This window comes from Lytechinus pictus, chromosome 4 (genome assembly GCF_037042905.1).
Source record: "Lytechinus pictus isolate F3 Inbred chromosome 4, Lp3.0, whole genome shotgun sequence".
NCBI classification, from domain to species: Eukaryota; Metazoa; Echinodermata; class Echinoidea; order Temnopleuroida; family Toxopneustidae; genus Lytechinus; species Lytechinus pictus.
The window spans coordinates 18431262-18451850 of NC_087248.1; the positions used below are offsets into that span (position 1 = coordinate 18431262).

A 20589-nucleotide genomic window follows, 5' to 3' on the forward strand; every position below is an offset into this window, starting at 1 on the left:
TAGTGACATATTTGTGTATAAAAAGACAAGACCTTTCCATTCATATATAATTTGTCTATAATCATCACTTTCGTGAATTTTCTTTGTGTGTATACTTTAACGCTTGTTATTTTTCTTTCTTTTCCATGACGACCCAACATTCCATAGTTATAGTATCCTCGACCCTCTGTTTCAAAATCCAGAGAAGGGGCCCACAACGGGCCACAACCATACTCCATAGCTCCATGATTCTATCTGACTTTTGCGCCACCAGGGGGCCACCAGGCAGGGGGGGGGGGCTAATGAGAGGAATCGGGGGATTTCCCTATTTCTAATAAGAAGTCGGCGCGCGCGAGCTCGGCCCGGGATGATCACAGGCGCGACTCGGAGCAAAGTTTTCATATTTTAACTAAAACTGTTATTGTTTATTGTTGCAATTACAGCTAACCCAAGTGGGTGATCAACTGCACCTCCTCCTCCTAGACTAAATTATGAGCAAGAAATGAAGTGGGAGATGACTTGGCATTGAAGATGATGATTTGGAATCTCGAGTTCTCGATCTAGTGAGTACAGAGTAGTGTTCAACCTCGGTGTTAACGGAATTCCGCATCTCGATCACCCCAGTGAGTTAGGCTGTATAGTACCGGTCCGTCGATTTATACCTGACCACACTATTCGCTATTCGGTAAGTTGTGAAACGGTATTGTAGGCCAATATACTGGATATAAAGTAACTTGTGCTGGGGTACTACTACTAGTAGTCTAGACTACTCTAGTACATAAATTCTGAACGCCTGTGTGTACCGGTATTCAATTCAAAAAAGAATTTTTTTTGGTTTTCTTTTGTAACAAATCTCAAGACTCGATGAAAAAGCTGAAATTTAAATAGGGCCTAAACTAACCCAGGGAGCTCCCTTACCGTGTATTTGACCATACTCACGGGACTAGGGTGATTTATGGTCTAAATATTTCTCCAAATGAATTGTGAAAACAGAAAGTATACAAGTACCACGATTATATGGATGAAGGTCTAACGAGTGGCAGTTTCCTGACATCTGGGCACAGACTGGAACCTCAAAAAACAAAAAGTTCTCTCCTTCTACCCCAGGCCCAGTCTCGATCGGCCATTTTGTTACGATTTTTAACAAAAATGGCCGATCGAGACGGGGGTAGAAGGAGAGAACTTTTCGTTTTTTTGAGGTTCCAGTCTGTGCCCAGATGTCAGGAAACTGCCACTCGTTAGACCTTCATCCATATAATCGTGGTAATTGTATACTTTCTGTTTTCACAATTCATTTGGAGAAATATTTAGACCATAAATCACCCTAGTCCCGTGAGTATGGTCAAATACACGGTAAGCCCCTGGGCTCCCGCCCGCTGCGTGGGCGGGAGCTCCCTGGGTTAGGCCTAAACTTGCTCAGGTGTTGTGCACTTCCTGTCTTGCATGTGTTTTGTTAGGTAGACCTCTTGACTGAACTGGTCAGACGCGTAGCCAGGGGGGCGGTGGGGGCAGTTGCCTCCCCCCCCAAAAAAAAAAAGGGGGGGAAAAGGGAAGAAAGTTATTATAGCTTTGTTGTTTTTTCCTTCTTTTTTGGTCAAAAGAATAAAAACCTAAACAAGACTTTCTCTCTTAATTCAAAATTTTCCTCCCGAGCTCCGCACAGGAAAAATATCAAAATTGCCATTCCCTTTTGTTTCCTACACCTTTTTTCTACTCCGTTTTCCCCTTCCTGGCTGTGGGAATCGTATATTCTTGCCAGAAATTATAAAGTATACATGAGTGTAAAGAGTATAAAAAGTATTTTTTTTTTTTATTGCATTGACACAAAATGTTGGCTCTTCTGTTTGGAGCGGGTTAACATTACCATCACTCCCTGAGTCCACAAATGATATTTCTTCTGCTTTTCAGCAAGTAACTTTTGGCAAAGTATATGCTCAAAGGGGGAGGCATTGAATTTATGCCGTGCAATATGCAAAAATATGTACAATATTAAACTTTGCTGCACATCCATCTCCTGTCTTGTTCTGTGCCATTGATTTGCAATTTTGAATATATCACTGATGTTCCTTAATCAAACAAAAGGAAGCGCTTAATATGAACGAAATTACACAATTTTTTTTCTTTGAAGATAAATCACAGAGGTAACCGTTCATAAGGAAGGAAAAGTCCTTCTAGCTTGCATCATCCCTTTCACATTTTGAGCTCATTTTTCTTCTTAATTGAGTTATATATAATCTAAGAAATATATCGAACTTTAGAACAGGAGAAATTTTTAAAATTCAGAGCTTCAACTAGTAGGTGTTTCATAAAACTGTTCATCATAGGTTACAAACAACTTTACAAATGAATGGGGACCCTTTCTTTATAGTTTCTTGGGAGCCAAAGCAACATGAATGAAAATTCGGGGTATATTATGCAGATAATACATGCAGCCGAGTGCGTTATTGGAAATGCAGAGCACGCAAGGTTTCTTTAGATAGGTGCCGCACTGTGCACGAACCGCTGGCGGTGAGTGCCCAGTGTGCACCATCTGAAGAAACCAAGCTTTCTCTGCATTTACTTTTATGCACGACAGAGCAAGTGCATTATTTGTTTTATAAAATAGCAACACAGAAATAAATTCTTAAAAAGTTACAACTTTTTATAAACACTGTACAGTTTTGTTGGACTTCTTCCGCACTAATCTGCTTGAGCTGCAATTTTTGCTGCGCACCTTTTGCACTGCCGTTCATGTGCACAAAAAAAGTTGGATGTCATGTGACGCGTATTGGCCAATCGCGATGCTTGAAATAATACACCTTTTTTTATAAAATTTACCACAAGACAGGGTCATCAGTCATATTGGACAGCGCCCTGGTACATTTCCTGTCTCAATTTTGATTTGTGTCTGTATTATGTGAGCAGTCTGCTGGCACAGACCCTTGGTTTCACAATTTTGCATAGTGCATAATGCAGCGTCTGAAGTAGTGAGACTAGATTCATTGGCCCGTATTCTGAAGTCGGGTTTAACTTAAACTCAGGTTTAAAGTTGTGGCTTAAGTATGGATGGCCAATTGTTACAAATCACTAACAGTAGAGATATCATATTTCAGCTCATTTGGCTCTTAGATCATTCACAATTGTCTAGGAAGTATAAATAGATCATTGTCTCCACCATCGATAAAATATTTTGATACTTTTGGCTTCCCATAATTTTAGCACAGAGTTAGACCATGGTCTTGGTTAAACCTGACTTCAGAATACGGGCCACTATGTACTGTGGCTAGCTCTATTTGACACAAAGTCCTTGGAGTCTAGTCTTCACTCTAGACCTGTTATTGGGTTAAGTCTCAAATATGAGTCTGTGTTTGCAGACTACCATGTGAGTGAGGAAATGCAAGAAGAGTAACAATAAGGCCATTCACACTGAGACAAAAAAGAAGAGATTGCGGGGATTAAAGAAAAAAGTTAGAAAAATTTTATAAAGAAGAATGAAACCCTTGGAAGAAGTTACATGTAGCTTAATATATATGAAAAGCGAAAATCAACGAAAATCAAATATTAAGATCAATGAAAGTTTTATATGAAAAGCAAAAATCAACGATTAAGATCAGTGAACGTTTCAAAACAATAGGACAAACAACATAAAGCTATGAGCATTTTGAATGTTGAGATCGCTGATGATGTGGACATCCTACCATTGCCAATGCGACTAACATGCGTGATGTCTCCACAAGTACTTTTCTACATATTTTAGTGAAATTATCACTTTGATCAAATCTATCCATACATGTAGATCGGGGGGGGGGGGGCTGTCCCTTATCTAAATTTCTATCATAAAGATGTTTCATGTAGGGATTCTTATTGGCGTATATTTTTCCATGTAGTTTTATTAAACTTTTATTTACAAACTAATACAAAGAATGTTACTTAGGGTCATGACAACTTTTGACAAGTGTGTCAAAAGTATAGGGTCTATATATTTTTTATTGAGAAATACCTGTGTGAATGACCCTTTTGTTCGAACAGTGGTTGTAATCTTGAATATGATGTAGTTGAATATTTTCCATGCACATCACAGTAGCTTTTAGATGAAAATTTCATCTTGAATTTCTTTTTCCACTCCCGTTTGTTTCCCCTCTCTCCCTTTCTCTTTCGCTCTTTTCCTCTCAGGATTGCCATGGCAACGGGTGATTGACAGCAGTTTATTGGCTGCCTGGGACAAAACCAGGATGACATCACGTTTCCTGTTTGGGGTTACTGGCTGATTCCCTTTCTCTCTCTTGGCTAGGTAGCCGGACGGACGGCGATCCCTCAGCTAGCGTTTGGCTCTGAAGTGCAGCAGTACCGGTAGTGTACCGATATGACTGTACAGAATCAATAGTCCGCCTTCGCTGCTGCTAGATTTTAAGCTAAGTAGGACCTAGACACGTGTGTGATTCCCTTTGTAAATGGAGAGCCGGTCGTTTTGATGAGGACACTGTCTTTGCTTTGAAAGGATATATGTAAGTATTGCACTGCTGTTTTCCTACGTCTCCTCACTGTATAGACAAAGGCGTCTCTCTGCACAGGAATCTATTCTGTGTCTTTTTCTCACTAGTCCTTCCAGTTTAGCATAGATTTTGATCATGCAGAATGTGAGAATGTTGCTGGGAAAGATGCTGAGTAGGATTCCTGCTGAACAAAAAATGAGACTTGACTTTTAAAATGGTGTGTTCAGCAGAAGTTTAGCTGATATCTGACAGTCACAGCATAGGGGCATCATATTGGGCCGTACATTACCGTTTTTGTTAGACCTAGTTTAATAAGTGATCTCTTCGACAAAGTAGACCTTCACAACAATTTTTTACACTTTATTTTACTAGACCTGTAGGTTTACAGGTGTGCAAATCAATCATGGATGTCAAGCACATGTAGATCTAACCCCTTTTTTATTTTAGGGTAGATCTAGTTCTCGGCCTATAGCTACATGTAAGTGGATAAAGCACAAGTTTTTTGTCGTTCATGTGTAGTTGTGTACCTGCACAATCGTGCTATGAGGGAACTTTCTTGTTATGGTGTTATACAAAGTCAAAAACTTTAATCTGAGGTCAGAGGTCACAGGCAAGCCCAAATCCAAGGTTTATAATCCACTCGCGGTGTCTCTCTGAATAAGATACAAATGTCAATGCCAAGTGTACAGTTAGAACACTGCAGGACGGCTCAAATTTCCTGCCAATTAAGAATTAAAAATGGGCTGGTTGATCAAATGGGTACCGGTACCCAGTATGATGCGAAAGCCTATGTAGTATGCTTGCAATGAATTCTTGGAACTCTTGTTGGAATGCTCCCCAGGGAGTGGATAAAGTGCTTTCATTGCGTGCAGGCATGCGAGGATACAATGACCAGGGTGATAGCAATTACAAGGTAAAGCACTTAGAAACACAAAGTATTAAGTGCTATATAGGCCTAACTTATTCTATACAACCCACTTTCCTTTTCTCTTTCGGTCCAATTCAAACCTAGTCTGCAGGCACAGACCCTGACTGAAACTTTGATCAACCATTGAGTACTAGCACAAATATGACATGCCTGCTGTTTCAATTTCAGGGACCTTCTTTGCACAAGTGAACAAAAAAAATGCACGGGGGTTGGAGGGGGGGGGGGCGATTTTGCCTCCAAAATGCTTCAAAGAGCCCTGGAATTAAAGAAGGAGCCCTAGAAAATCCTGGCCCATTCATTGCAACGTTAAACTTATCCAATGTTGTCCCTAGCCTATAATCTAGGCGGAGGCTGCAGTTATTGTCTTTGCTGTTATGCTGAACGCAAGCGATACGTCTGATCTGGCAAAGACTACGCATTGTGGCTGCGTTAGCAGCCACCGCCTATACACTCCCATCTGTCCAATCAATATTCATGTATTCATCTCGTCGTTTGACGTGTTGTGGTACCGGGATCCGTACCGGTACCTGTATTGCTGTCATGTGCCAACGACTTGAGATCTTAAAAGCGAAGATATTATCGTTACACAGAGGGATTGCCTGGTAGATTTTGCTTTTTCCACATCCCTCCCGTCATCAATAATGCTACGAATGGCAGATTCTGAAAGGTCTCAGAATTTTCCACTAGGAATGCGGAGTTTATCGGCAGCATAATCCAAACTCTCGCAGAAGTTGCTTGCGTGTACTCATACTCGCCATTGTGGATGAAGAAAGTGACGTCATGTCACGTGACTTATATGCATTACCTTCTTCTTTGTTCTTTCCAACGTATTTCTGATTGGTCCGATTTATTTCTTCTCATGTAGAATGCAAGTTATTACATACTTGTATATTATACTAGTGTGTGATAAATAATATTTTTAGAAAGTGTTAAGAAAAAATGAAAGCATGTTGAATATTTAACAACACTCAATATGTTAAGGTGCAGTGTCACTGCAGCACCATTTATATAACACATTACATTAACGTTTCAATGTGCCTATAATCTCCTCAAAAAATTAGTTTGGAAATCTGAGTTTGGCCATTAATCTCTCCCAACTCCCGATTTTACACAATGCATCTTTGATATAATTCAAAAGATCATTTAATTTTCTGTAAAATGATACCCTACATGATATGATTATGTTTCACATGGAGGTACAGTGCCTTGAAATGTGGGGCAAGGTCAAAATTTAAAAGTTGCAAAATGACTCAATATTGAAAGTCACTGTTCGTTTTTTCCATGGTGATGAGTGAGCTTCTCAGCGGTTTCTTTTGTTTTCATGCAGCTTAACATCAATTTTAACATGGAATCAAACACACCTCTGCACAAGCAAACACAACAAACAAGCACACAAACATGCATGGGTATTCAAACCATGACTCAAACCATGTTATCTCACAAATCTCCATGTTAATGTTGATGTTGAGGTGCATGAAAGCAAAAGAAACCGCTATTAAAACTCACTCATCACCACGGAAAAAAAGAACAGTGACTTTTAATATTGTGTCATTTTGCAACTTTTGAATTTTGACCTTGCCCCACATTTCAAGGCACTGCACCTCCATGTGAACTATAATCATATCATGTAGGGTATCATTTTAAAGAGAATTAAATGGTCTTTTCATTGGTATCATCCCACATTAATATTCACTAAGACCGAGGAGGGATTATCGATCAAAGTCAGATTTCCAACCTTTTTTGAGGGGTTTAATTCATAACTTAGAGTCAATAATCATCATATCAAATTCGTTCAAACATCCACCAGTGTACTGTGTGCCTCTTGAGCCTGTTTCGTATGCACTATAGTGTTACAAATTTTGTAACTTTGCCATTATGGCAACTACCATGGTAACAGGGCTTAGCAGCCAATCAAAATCAAGGTTTCCATGTTAGTAATAACATAATGGCAAAGTTACAATAGTTGTAACGCTGTATGAAGCGGACCCCTGATTTTTTTATCTTTTTTTCCGGAACAACTTGCCTCAAGTAGGATTTGATTTCCTTCATGGACCCTGGCCAATGTTTGGAAAGGTTGGCAACGTGCATTGATATTTCGTCTGGGTTCACCCAGTCAAATACGTTTTAGAAGTTGAAGTTTTAAGCCAAAGAATCAATTTGACATTTTCAGAACATTTCTTCCCTATTTCCCACTTTCCTCTCCGACCTTTGTTTTCCTTTATATTTTTTCAGTTTATCATAGTTTCTCAGTCATATATTCATTTTCAGTCTCAGTCTGGTTTTTAAAGTCTTTATTACCAATCTTGATGTGTGTGTGGTTTTTCTTTTCACCAATATTAGCAAGTATAAGCTGTATTACTCCCTCTCCCATCTTTGTGTCTTACTTTCCTATTCTCTCAGACTATCTTTGGCATTCTGTCTCTCTCGATCTCTACCTTTCTGCCTCTATCTCTGCCTTTCTCCCCCCCCCCCCCTCTCTGTCCTTTGTCTTTCATTCTTTCTGTCGATACCTGGCTGTATCTATCAAGCTGTCTGTCTCTTTCTTCCTTTTGATGAAATTGCATAACCAAGAGGAGCTGTATTCTCTTTGCAAACATAAAAAGAGAAAATGTTTATCAATAAATTAAATGAATAACATAATATTTTATTATAAATAATAAATACAGAGCTCTAATTTATATGGGGTACAGGAACTTTGTAACAGCTAGAGCCAAGGTAGAAATAATGATAATGATATGGTATTATTTATTAATGATAATAGTAAGAATAATAATATTAATAATAATAATAATAATAAGAATAATGATAATGATAATAATAATAATAATATAATGATAATAATAATAATGATAATAATAATGCTGATGATAAAATCAAACAAAGATGAACAAATTGATAAATAAAAGAGTAATAATAAATATATGAATTGTGACGGGCCACCCCCCACACCAACAATAAGTTGCCCAAAATGAATTTTGAGACTTTTCTTGAGTTTGAAAAAGCACATCCACAGCATTTATATGATAACTTGTCAAAGTTGATCAACAACAACAACCCACACAATTACTTGATTGAATGCAGTTGGCTCAGTTGGTACTTGGTAGAGCGTCCGTCTCACAACCAGGAGGTCGGGGGTTCAAACCCCGGCCGCGTCAGATCACAAGACGTTAAAAGATGGGAGTTGCTGCTACCCTGTTTGTCGTTCAACGATTAGGGATAGAGCCTCGTCGATCTGGGGCTGCACAGCGGCTGCCGGGCCCACGATCAATTGGGCAAAGCAAATTTTCGGAGTATTTCATTTCATGTCTATTTCGAACAATAAATTATGGATTTATCATTTATCAGAAGAAACTCCATGAGAGCTTCAAAAAATAAGGAGAAACAGTGTTTGAAATTTGGGGTTTGCTCAAGCATAATATGTGTTCACTGTGTAATCCCGGTGAAACTTCCAAGCAGTCCACAATAAAAAATATATAAAAAACTTGTATCAAAGAAACTCTTGTTTCTTGTTTTCTTTACTACTTGAAATCTTGACAGCATGAAGAAGAAGAATCGCTCTTTGATATAAGCTCATTTTCAAGTTTTTGCTTTAAAGACCAAATTACTATTTTGGCTTTTTACAGACAACGTTCCCTGGCGACTTATTGTTTCTTTTGGGGGTGGCTGGTCACAATAAATCTAAAGAGATAAAAATATAAATGAATGAATAAAGTAGAGAAGAAGACATAGTTTAAATCTAATATTTTTTCCCATTCACTTATTATAGACACATTTTATATCAGGAATGAATGGCACAGCATGCTGGAAATGGATCTACTAGTTTTGGTGATTTATGTACATATCGCTCTCCCACAATCTCATCACATTCCATGTGTAATTACTAGCATTTAGGTTTAAAAGAATGTAAAAAAAAGTGTCATGTACTATACCTCTATTGATTAACCCTGAAGTCCATATTCTAAACTCTGGTTTGATTTGAACCATGGTTTAGTCTATAGTCTATACAAGAAAAATATGGCAATCATTCACTTTATCTGAGTTCTTTACCCAGACGATAAGGTTGAAGAGAATTCTTGTCATCTAAAATCCTGGGGCCCGTTGCAGAAAGAGTTGCAATCAATCGCAACTCTAAAAATCACGCGCAACTTGATTTTCAACCAATCAACAGTGCGCATTTGGGACTGGCGATTGATTTGTTGGCTTGCGTTTAAACGCAACTCTTTCTGAAACGGGCCCCTGGACCCACTCCTGAGAAGAATTTATTTATACCTAATCGCAAAATTAGACTTTGCCTCTAGAAACAGATCTCGGGAGAAGGGGAGTGGGATAAATATAGAGAGTGACTTTATCTTCACGAGTAAGGACAAATATTGTCCACATGATAATTAGTTTGTCACTGAGTGTGCTACTCTGGGGTTATTTATAGGCCTCTGGAGGCTGTGTTCTGCTATTAATAGAAGGAAGCTCAGCACATATACATGTATATTGCTTGATCTGTCTGTGTTCAGAGTGGGGGAAACTAAACTTCATGTTGAGGATGGACAAGAAAGAAGAAGTGAGAAATGATTTCTAGAGAAAACTTTTATAATTAAGAGATATTATTAAGATGCAAGCATAGAGAATAGACAAAAGACACAATCAAGAAAGACTGCGATTGTGTGTCTTTTGTCTCGTCTTCTGTCTTGGTCTTTGTCTCAAACTGTAATGTCTGTGTCTGAATGACCGATACACTGAAAAGAGCTTAATTTTGGGGAGCTAGTCTGTTTAACTTCACTCTGTCACTGTTAAGAGTTTTGAAACATATCTCTGTCTTGAGATAGTTATTGTGTGTCTAGTGTCTCGTCTTCTGTGGTCTCAAATGGTGTAATGTCTTTGTTGGAGTCTTTGTCTCAAAGAGAATTGTTGGAGAGGCTGAGACACTCGAGAGCTGTTTTTAAAGGAGCTAGTCTATGTGTCACTTTTCTCCTTCAGTCTGTCATTGTGAGTATCTTGAGTTGTATCTCTGTCTCAAGATATTGACTTTGTGTGTTTTATGTCTCCCTTTGGTCTCAGATGTTAGATGTTAACGTCTTGGTCTTTGTCTCAGAGTGTCTAAAGTAGTGTCTCAGAGACTGAGACACTGAAAAGAGCTCTTTTCTATTGAAACTCACTGCTTTACCTAAGTTTGTCACTTGAATTTTTCAAGACTGTGATTGTGTGTATATTAGTGTCTCATCTTGGTCTCTGATAGTTGTGTCTTAGTGTTTGTCTCCAAGAAACATGTCTTGTGTCTCAGAGGCTTAGACCTTAAAAAAGCTCAATATTTAGGAGCTAATCTATATGTCTTCAGACAAATCTCTCTCTAAGTGATTATTTGAGTTGTATATTGTCTTGTCTTTGTCTCAAAGAGGAATCTTATATCTCAGAGACTAAGACACTGAAGAAAGTCTCAATTTTTAGGAGCTCTTCAACTTCTTTACCTCAGTCTGTCAATGTTGAATGCCTTGAGACATACAGTATATATGTCTCAAGACGGTGATTGTGTGTCTTAAGTCTAGTCTCAGGTTCAGATGGTAATGTCTTGGTCTTAATTGTCTCAGAGATATTCTGGCTTGTGTCTCAGAGGCACAGATTCTGAAAAGGTATGATAGGACTCTTTTGGGAGCTAGCCTCGCTGCTTTACTTCAGTCTGTCATTGTTGAGCTTCTACTTGTGTGTCTTGTCTCATCTTGGTTTCTGATAGTTCTGGCTTATTATTTCTCTCAAAGAAAGTTTTATTGTGTCTTAGAGGCTTAGAAACTAGAAAACTATTTAGCAGCTAATCTATATTTTTTGTGTCTGTCACTGTTGAGTGTCTTGAGACTAATCACTGTCTAGCAACATCAGAACAGTGATTATTTGTGTTGTGTATTGTCTTTTCTTTGTCTCAAAGATAAATGTCTTATGTCTCAAAGGCCAAGATACTTTTAAACAAATCTGAATTTTTAGTAGCTGTTCAACTGCTTTGCTTCAGTCTGTCAGTTTTGAGTGTCTTGATACTCTTTAGATATATGTTTGTCTCGAGACAGTGTCTCGTTTCAGCCTCAGATGGTAATGACTTGGCTTTGTCCTTTTTCTCAAAGAAAAATATCTTGTGTCTCTGACGCTGAGAAACTGAAGAGGGCTCAAGATGTTGGAGCTACATGTAATCTCACTGCTTCAGTCCGTCACTGTTGAGTGTATTGAGACATACATGTATCTCTGTCTCAAGACAATGATCGTGTGTCTCATGTCAATCCTAGATGGTAATGCCTTTCTTGGTCTGTGTCCTGAGTTTTAACATGGCTACCCTGGACATTTGAGTATGCAAGGCTTTTCTTTTTGTATCAATGTCTGGGGATGATATGATTATTATCTAGGCTATATTTGCAAGAAAGAAATAGGGTAAAAGAGATGAATAGCAGGGTGCTACATAAGCACTTGCCCGGGGCAAGTAAAAGTTAGAGGCGGGCAAGTGTTTTGAAGTAAAGACCAAAACTACTGCCCAGAATTTGGCAAACCAAATTCTTACACTAGAATGACCAAAATTAGGGTCAATATGATATATTGACACTAATTTTGGTCATGACAGGCAAGATGAAATCACTTTGGAAAAGAAATGCAATAACAAGGTGGATCAGTTCATGTCAAAAGAGAGAAAAAGGTCAATGGTTTATAAAACCACAAAACTTTCTTTTGAAGAGGGAAAAAACTTTTTTTCGGGCAAGTGAAATAGATTTTTGGGCAAGAATATTCCATCTATTTAAAAATTAACTTGCCCATCTGGGCAAGTGCTTCTAAACAGTTATGTAGCAATCTGAATAGAAAAAATAATGTTGATTGCAATCAAACCAATGTTGTAAGTTCAATTTTGTGAATGATATGTTGCAAGTACCGGTACATGTTCAAACATTTCCTTATTGTGTGAATGGCCCTTTAAACTGCACAGCAAGAAATAAACGAAGGCAGTGAAGGAAATCCGACTAACTTCCTGTATGAACGAGGTCAAAGCGAGGTGGCATTTGTAGCTCTAGTCTGTGACTAAATTGTTTGCAGGTACAGTTGCCATGGTAACAGTAATCATAGCTGATAGGGGAGTTTTCTTGCATTCTGAGTCATAATTCAAATGTAGGCAGACTGTGTGATTGCAAGTGACATTCGTAATGTACATATATACAGTAAATTACTTTACAGATGATTTTTTTTCCAAATACATGTATGCATGCACCTTATGTAAACTCTGGAATACAGTAGCCTCCCTTTCTCAATAATAACGTACCATTTGTTCACTGATTGAAAACCAAGCTGATGATACACTTTTCAAGAGAGTTTTCAATATAAGTAACTTTTGTAATACATGTACTTTGTAGGTAAAATAAGCTTCCCTTTTATCTTTCTTTTATTATAACCTACAGTGTAATAATGCATAAATCGTGCCAAATATTTAATACCTGTAGTATGGATGTATCATGTACATGTACATGTAGGTATAGAATGGATCTTATATTTGTCCATTATTACTATTGTTATTGGTATTATTATTATTATTATTGTTGTTTATTCAAAAGAAAAAGCTTAGAAACCTGGGTATGTATACATAAAACCTGAATAATCCCCATACATTCGTAATTCCGAAGCTTCGTTATTCCGAAGGTTCGGATATTCTGAAGATTCGTTATTCCGACGGTTCGTATTTCCGAAGGTTCGTAATTCCGAAGGTTCGTTAGTCCGAAAACGAAGTGAGGTTTGTAATTCCGAAGGTTCGTTAATCCGAAAAAGAAATGAGGTTCGTAATTCCGAAGGTTCGTTAGTCCGAAAACTAAATGATAAACTAACCATATTTCGTTTTCGGACTAACGAACCTTCGGAACAACGAACCTTATTTCGTTTTCGGATTAACGAACCTTAGGAAACAACAAACCTTATTTCGTTTTCGGATTAACGAACCTTCGGAACATCGAACCTTATTTCGTTTTCGGATTATCGAACCTTCGGAATAACGCCACAAATGTTCGGATTAACGAACCCTTTTACGTTTTTCAGATTAACGAACATCGAGGTATAGGCAATTTGCGTGTTTCGGAATTACGAACCTTCGGAATAAAGAACCTTCGGAATTACGAAGTGTAACCGAATAATCTAGATATCACCACGGAGACCATAGTATACAATCAGGTGATTACAAGATGTGTACATGTATTGATAGGCCATTGCTTATACAGCATTTCTTGATGTACAGCTTTATAACATTCATATTCAAATTCAAATTCATTTACAACAGAAAAAAACAATTATTGCAATAAAAGCAATACAAATTGAGATATAGATATTTTTTCCATGAGTAAATACAAACAAAAATTGTTAGAGAAAATTATCATGTACACTGTATAATCAATATCTGTGGAGATAATCAATTTTGTTAACCCCTAAAAATACAGTATTGTAGTATACTAGTATTTATCTAAGGAAACTGGGAAAGCACAAAAATAGAAACAAAACAGCAGAAGAGAAATACAAATCAACAAAAAGGTCTAAAAAAGAACCCTATAGAAGAAGCATATCTGCATACTTAAGGCCCTGTCACATAGTTCCATGCAAGCCTTACATGTGACTTGCAGGCCCGGGGGGGGGGGGGGGCCACTTCCATTGACGAGTGGTTACCATGCGCGACCATGGGGTCTCGAAAAGCACCCTAAACACGTATTTTCCATATTCTGAAAATGCACCCCTTAACAAGTATTGGCATCTGAAACCCTACCCTTAACAAGTATTGGAAACGAAACGATACTCTTGGCAAGTATTCCCTGAAATGAACCCCTAAACAAGTACAGCGATATTTTATTGATACGTCACGGGTCTGTCGGTCATCGGTTTTACCTTTACACACCATTTGGTTTAGTACGGCCCCACCTTCCACACCTCGTGCAAAACAAAATTAAAGGATGTCCTTTTTGCCCCAACACTACATGTTTAAGAGTCCGATTTGAAATCGGACTCTTAAACATGTAGTGTTGGGGCAAAAAGGACATCCTTTAAGTTTGTTTTATCATCCCCGCAAATTTGACCCTAAACACGTAGCTTTCCTAGCGAAATAGATACCCTTTTTTCATTATTTCTGTGTTTTTGACACCTTTTCACGTTACGTATGTAACATGCCCTATCTTGAAAAAGACATCCTTTTACATGTTTTTTTGGTCGCGCATGGTATCCACTCGTCAATGTAAGTGTCCCCCCCGGGCTTGCAGGTGACTATGTTTTTTGCAGGTGACTGTTTCTTGTCATCTAAAATCCTGGACCCACTCCACACAGGTCAACGGCAAGTCGCTCGCATTGACAGTACCTTGCACGTATCTCGCACGAAGTCGCCTGCAGGGGCGCAGGCAAGTCTGACTTGTTCGCAGAAAAGTTTTGAACATGCTCAAAACTTTGTTGCATGTGAATTGCGGGCAATCACCCACAAGGCATGCACGGAACGATGTGACAGGGCCTTTAGGGAAGATACTGGACACATTGTGCATTAAAGAAAGTGATATTTTTCATGATACGTTTAACATATATATTTCCTTCGATATTGTTTGACAGTATTTTACTGCAAACTGCAATTTCCAATATTTAGGAGTCGCATTTGCTTGTAACTGTAGATGTTTGCCCTTCACCAAAACCCTTGAATATGACGTCAATCGTGAGGAATTAATACCCTATCAAGTTTCTTCCCAGTGATTAATCTTGAATTTTTGAATGAGCGGTGTAGAGTTCAGTGTGTGTGTGGATTGCCAAAAGGGCATTAGCACTACCAGGTCGTAAACATTGATGCTTAGATAGTGCCCTTTTGATACTTGGGGGATGACCGATTTTGATACACCCCAAAACCAGAGAGATTTAAACACCCCTTTCCTGTTTTGAAACAAGAGTCATCGCCGGGCCTTGCATTCAAGGTAGTCATGTGACAAATGTAACATGAGGAGCATCTGTTGCCCTGGGTCCTTAGCAGAAGGAGTTGCAATTGAACGCAACTCCAGCAGGGCCCCATCTTACGCAGGGTTGCGATCGATCCGATCAATCACAACTATGGAAAGCCAGCTATGTCAACATCTAAACTGCATGTTTGTTCAAGATATTTTCTCGATATGCATTCATTGTTTTGTTGAAAGTTCATTGTACTTCTCTTTATTTACAAAGGAATTTTAACAATTATGATGTTGATGGATTTGCATATCTATAGCTGAGGTTGATCGGATCAATTGTGACTCTTTGTACGATGGTACCTTGATGGGTGTTTCATAAAGCTGTTCGTAAAGTTACGAACAACTGGAACATGATCTTGGATGCTATTAACTCAATTGCATAGGGATATATCACATGGCATGAGAAAGGGTTACCAGTTTTGCGTAAAGTCATTCGTATCTTACAAACAGCTTTATGAAACATCCACCTGGAATCGAGCGCAAGTTGATATTCAACACAGAGTGTAGCATGCATTATTATATATTGTACAACGCCTGCTTAGCTTGTTGTACGCGAGCAAATGGGAGGCTGAATGTCAAACATTCGTACCGTTGCACAAAAGACGTACCATCCAAAATGTACCGTTGCACGGCTTTAGGAGGTGACGTCACAATACGATTTAATTCATTGCGCTCAGTAAAAATGCAGGTGCAATACGCGTATAGCCTGCTGGCTCAATGCGCAATGCTGCCCGAGGTGTTCGCTTGTGGGATTTTGCTTTTCGCTTTCCATATTTTTGCTCCCTTTTCATAGATTACTGCAGGAAAAACTCTTTGTTTTTTCATAAATTCGCTAAACTCCGAGGCGTTGTACAACACAAATAGCGAATATTTTTATTCGTGCAATGGTGCGAGATTTTGCATTCGGTGAAAGAAAGAAACGCTCTATTCAACTCGGCTCACGCCTCGTTGAATAGAGCATCTTTCTTTCACCTCATGCGAAATCTCGCACCATCGCACTCATGCCTATTCGCTATTTGTATATTGTACAACGCCTACTTAGCTTGGTGTACGCAAGCAAATGGGAGGCTGAATGTCAAACATTTGTACTGTTGCACAAAAGACGTACCATCCAAAATGTACCGTTGCACGGCTTTAGGAGGTGATGTCACAATACGATTTAATTCATTGGGCTCAGTAAAAATGAACAATACGCGTATAAGCCAGCTGGCTAAATGCGCAAGGCTGCCCAAGATCATGTGCGCTTGTGGGATTTAATTTGCTTTCTGCTCTCGGTATTTTTGCTCCCTTTTCATAGATTACTATAGGGATAAACTCTTTGTTTTTTATATTTTCGCTAAATTCCGAGGCATTGTACAACACAAATAGCGAATATTCTTATTCGTGCAATGGTGCGAGATTTCGCATTCGGTGAAAGAAAGAAACGCTCTATTCAACTCGGCTAATGCCTCGTTGAATAGAGCATCTTTCTTTCACCTCGTGCGAAATATCGCACTCATGCCTATTCGCTAGTTGTATAATAATGTACTGATTTGTATTGCACAGAAACTGTGCTTACATGTCTGCGCTATATTAAGAGCTCCTGAAATGCTTGAAAGAAGGTGTTGGGAACTTTTGTTTTGGGTTTTTTTTTTTCAAAGGAAAGTCTTCCTTTAACAAGCCTTTGAGCACATTGTGACATATTAGTCGTTGTTCTTAGCAACTGATAGCAAGTAGGCATAGCATTTAAAAGTGACCATGGATATGATTGATTGATATAAAAGCATTAAAAATTTGTGAAATATTGTCTTTACACCCTATTGGCAACAAGCTTTTACATAGATCTATACATTGCTATATGATTAATTTGACTATTTACATGCACTAGTACATTTACATTATTATGAAATTAACAGAAAATTATTGATATTTTGTGTTATTAATCATTTTGAATAATGAGCAGACAATCTATCTATCCTTGTCTTTCAGAAAAATGGATGTAAATGTAGGAGACCAGTTTTCACAAACCGTCCGCCTCATCAGTCAGTGATGGTGAGCACATCGTCTCCAAAGCATGGCATCGGAGTGGGGCCGGGTTACGTCCGCGACCCCGAGTACCGGCCCGACTTCAAGGGGAAGCTCCTCCACCAGGCCGCCATCTATTCCAACGCGAGTCTCCTGGCGGACCTGCTCCGCGGCTCTCAGAAGAAGTACATCAACGAAGCGGACTCGTACGGCCGGACGGCGCTCCACGCGGTGTGCGCGGTCGAGGTGGTGGAGAAGGAGGAGAGCGTGGAGTGCGTGCGGATCCTGCTGGAGTCGGCGGCAGATCCCAACGTCCAGGCTAAGGAGATCTACAGTAGATATGTAAGTTGAGGTTGAAGCCGAGAGTGGTGTCTTACAACATAAAGACATGTGTGGTGCTGAGTGGGATAAAGTTTTAGTTATTTCTATTCTATGTGACCTGCCACCCTTAAAGAGAAATTCCAGTAGTTGCAGTAAACACTGATTTCATGAGAAAGTCTGTAAAACCAGGCTTAATTGTCAGTATATCATCGAGGATCTAGATCTGGTACAGTTACATGAACTGAACTTTGTGAAATCTTGAAATCTACGCTGAAAAAATGTTCAGACTGAACTTCCCCAACACAGATAAGCGCACGTGGGACAGTGTATAATTATTGCTTTGAGCGTCGGGCCCGACGCTCTACCCGAATCCTGTGCTTATTTGCTGATTTCTCAGCAATTACACAATTTCTTCCAGAATCCTTTGGCACATGCGTTTTATTTATACAAACAGACACTTTGGTGGTCATTTCATTGGATTCTGTACGAACTCATTTTGATATCGTGACCAAAACTAGCATTTACCTTTAAAAGTTGCCCAATATGAATTTTAAGATGTTTTTATTGAAATTTTAAAGAGCACATCCCAAGCTCTAAAATTATGTATAACTTGTAAAAAATTATCAACAATAACCCACGCACTACTTGGTTGAATATGGAAGATATTCAGTAATTACTTTAAAGGATTAGGAGAAAACATGGTTTGAAGTCTGGAGTTCACTCATGCATTAGATATTCATGTACACACTGTACAAAAACACTGAAATTTCCAAAGTAATCCAGGAAACATGGTGTCAAATATACTCTTGTATTTTGTTTTTTACTTAAATTTTCAACTTGACAGAAGAAAATTACTCTCTCAGAAACATGTAAGCTAATTTTCTCAATTGACTATCTGAAGACCAAATGACTATTTTGACTGTTTATTTACAGAGAATCTTCCCTGGTGAGTTATTGTTTGTGGGCGGCTGGACACCTATGTGGACTAACTTAGTCATGTCATGTTTCACACGTGAACAAGCCTTTTAGTAAAGACCCTCTTTCTAAGATGTGAACTCAGTATTTGTATTAAATTGTTGTATGTTTAAAATTCAGAGGAAGAAAATTACTTGTTCTATTGAACCTCGAAAATGAAGCAATTATCCACTTTTTCAACAATGGAACTGATATGAAAACAGAAATAGTGCACACTACAGCTCTTTAAAAATGTTGTCGAGAGTGTTTTAGCTAGACCCATTTTAGCGGTGGTCGCTATTTCACGGCATTACAATACAAAGTTTGTTTTCTTCAGGCCAAGTTAGTGGACTTAAAAGCAAAAGGTGTTAAGGAACATCAATGTACTGTAATAATAATCTGGAATAGCAATCTTTGAAAATAAACTAAATCAAATATAAGAATGTTTAATGTAAATTATGCAAATAAAATTAAAGATGGAAATGTACGCACATGCAATTTCTCTTTGCAAGGAGTTAGTTTTGAAACACTTTTCATTTGAAATCAATGGTGGACGGAAGCAGTGTATATCATGATGAGTGGTGGTCGGAAATATTCTGTATCGGTTGAGCCTAACCACTCCCGTCCACTGTAGCTATAACACTGGTTATTACTGCATTAGATGATAATTTGAGAAAGGCTCTTAATTGGTGTGTTGTTTGAATTTTTATCATTTATTTTTCAATTTTGAATTATTGAGTCACCTTAAAGTGAACACTTCTGACATAATTTTTCTTGTTTTTATTTTGGCTCCATTGTAGACACCATTGCACATCGCAGCTAAAGATGGCAAACTTCAGATGGTGCGTCTCTTGGTAGAATACGGTGCAGACCTCGATGCCAGAGATGTCAAGAGATTGACAGCAGTAGAACTCGCTCGCATCAACTTTCGTCAAGACGTTGTCAAATACCTCAAGAACAAACATGGTAGGATTTTTGTGAGTTTGGCTTAATTCTTAATCGAATAATCCTTAACCCTATCTAGGCCGGGGGGGGGCTCCAAGGCCCCCCCCCCCTCAATGAGTCGCGCGATATTTTCGCCGCACAAAATTTTTTGACCGCGCTGCTCGCTGACTTTTTACTTGCGCAACTTTTGAGACCAATTTTGCGTCACTTGGGTACGCGGTTCCGAAATTACGCAACGTTATGTAAGTGCATGTCAGACCAAAAATTGCTCAAAAACGTGATTTCGTGTACAAAGTCAATGTAAATTGTGTTTTCAACCAAAAATCATAAATGTACTAGCAGAGCCCGTGGAAATTCCACGGGTTTTGGGGTGTGATTAAGTTAAATAGAATTTGTTGTAGATTGACAGGTTTATTCAAGATAGGGAAAGAAATAAACATTTGAATTTTTTAAGAGAACATTTTAAAAGGTTGTGGTTGTGGTTTGAAAGGAATGTGAAAGTTAGGTTTTTATTTGAAGTCGTAATTTGTTTTGAAAAATATATGATTGATTAAAGGTAATAGTGAGAAAGTAAAAAGTGATAAAGAGTTAAGGATTTTGGTTAATAAAAGAAATACAGATAAGAGAATTAAAATGCTATTGAAGTTGAACGAATATGATATTTAGTTAAAGTAGGGTTTAAAAATATTGCCCCTCATTTCAACTATAAAAAGGGAAGTTTAAAAAGTATTTGGTTTTGGAGGATTTACATTTAACCCTTTTATTTACTTTTTCAACGTATTTCATTGGATTAGCTGATATTCATTTTATCGCCCCCGCCTTTTTTTTAAATGTTTTTATTTCTATTGGTCCCAAAAAGTAAAGAAGGAAGAAAACATTTAAAAAAGACGCAAGTTTATTTTTTTATTCATTATATTTGTTGTTGTCCCCTTTAGCACTAAAAAAAGGATTAAAGAAAGAAAATAATAAGGAAGTAAAAAGGAAAGGAAGGACAAAAGAAAAGAAAGAAGAAGAAGTGAAAGGT

General features: G+C 38.2%; 1 protein-coding gene across 1 annotated transcript; it reads left to right on the forward strand.

Moving 5' to 3' along the window:
* Positions 1-315: 315 nt before the first annotated feature.
* LOC129258356 (uncharacterized) lies at positions 316-20589 on the forward strand. Its single transcript, XM_064098964.1, has 4 exons — positions 316-664; positions 4132-4463; positions 17310-17687; positions 19421-20589. Exons 3-4 carry the CDS (start codon positions 17370-17372, stop codon positions 19610-19612), a joined length of 510 nt encoding a protein of 169 aa, XP_063955034.1. The 5' UTR covers positions 316-664; positions 4132-4463; positions 17310-17369; the 3' UTR covers positions 19613-20589.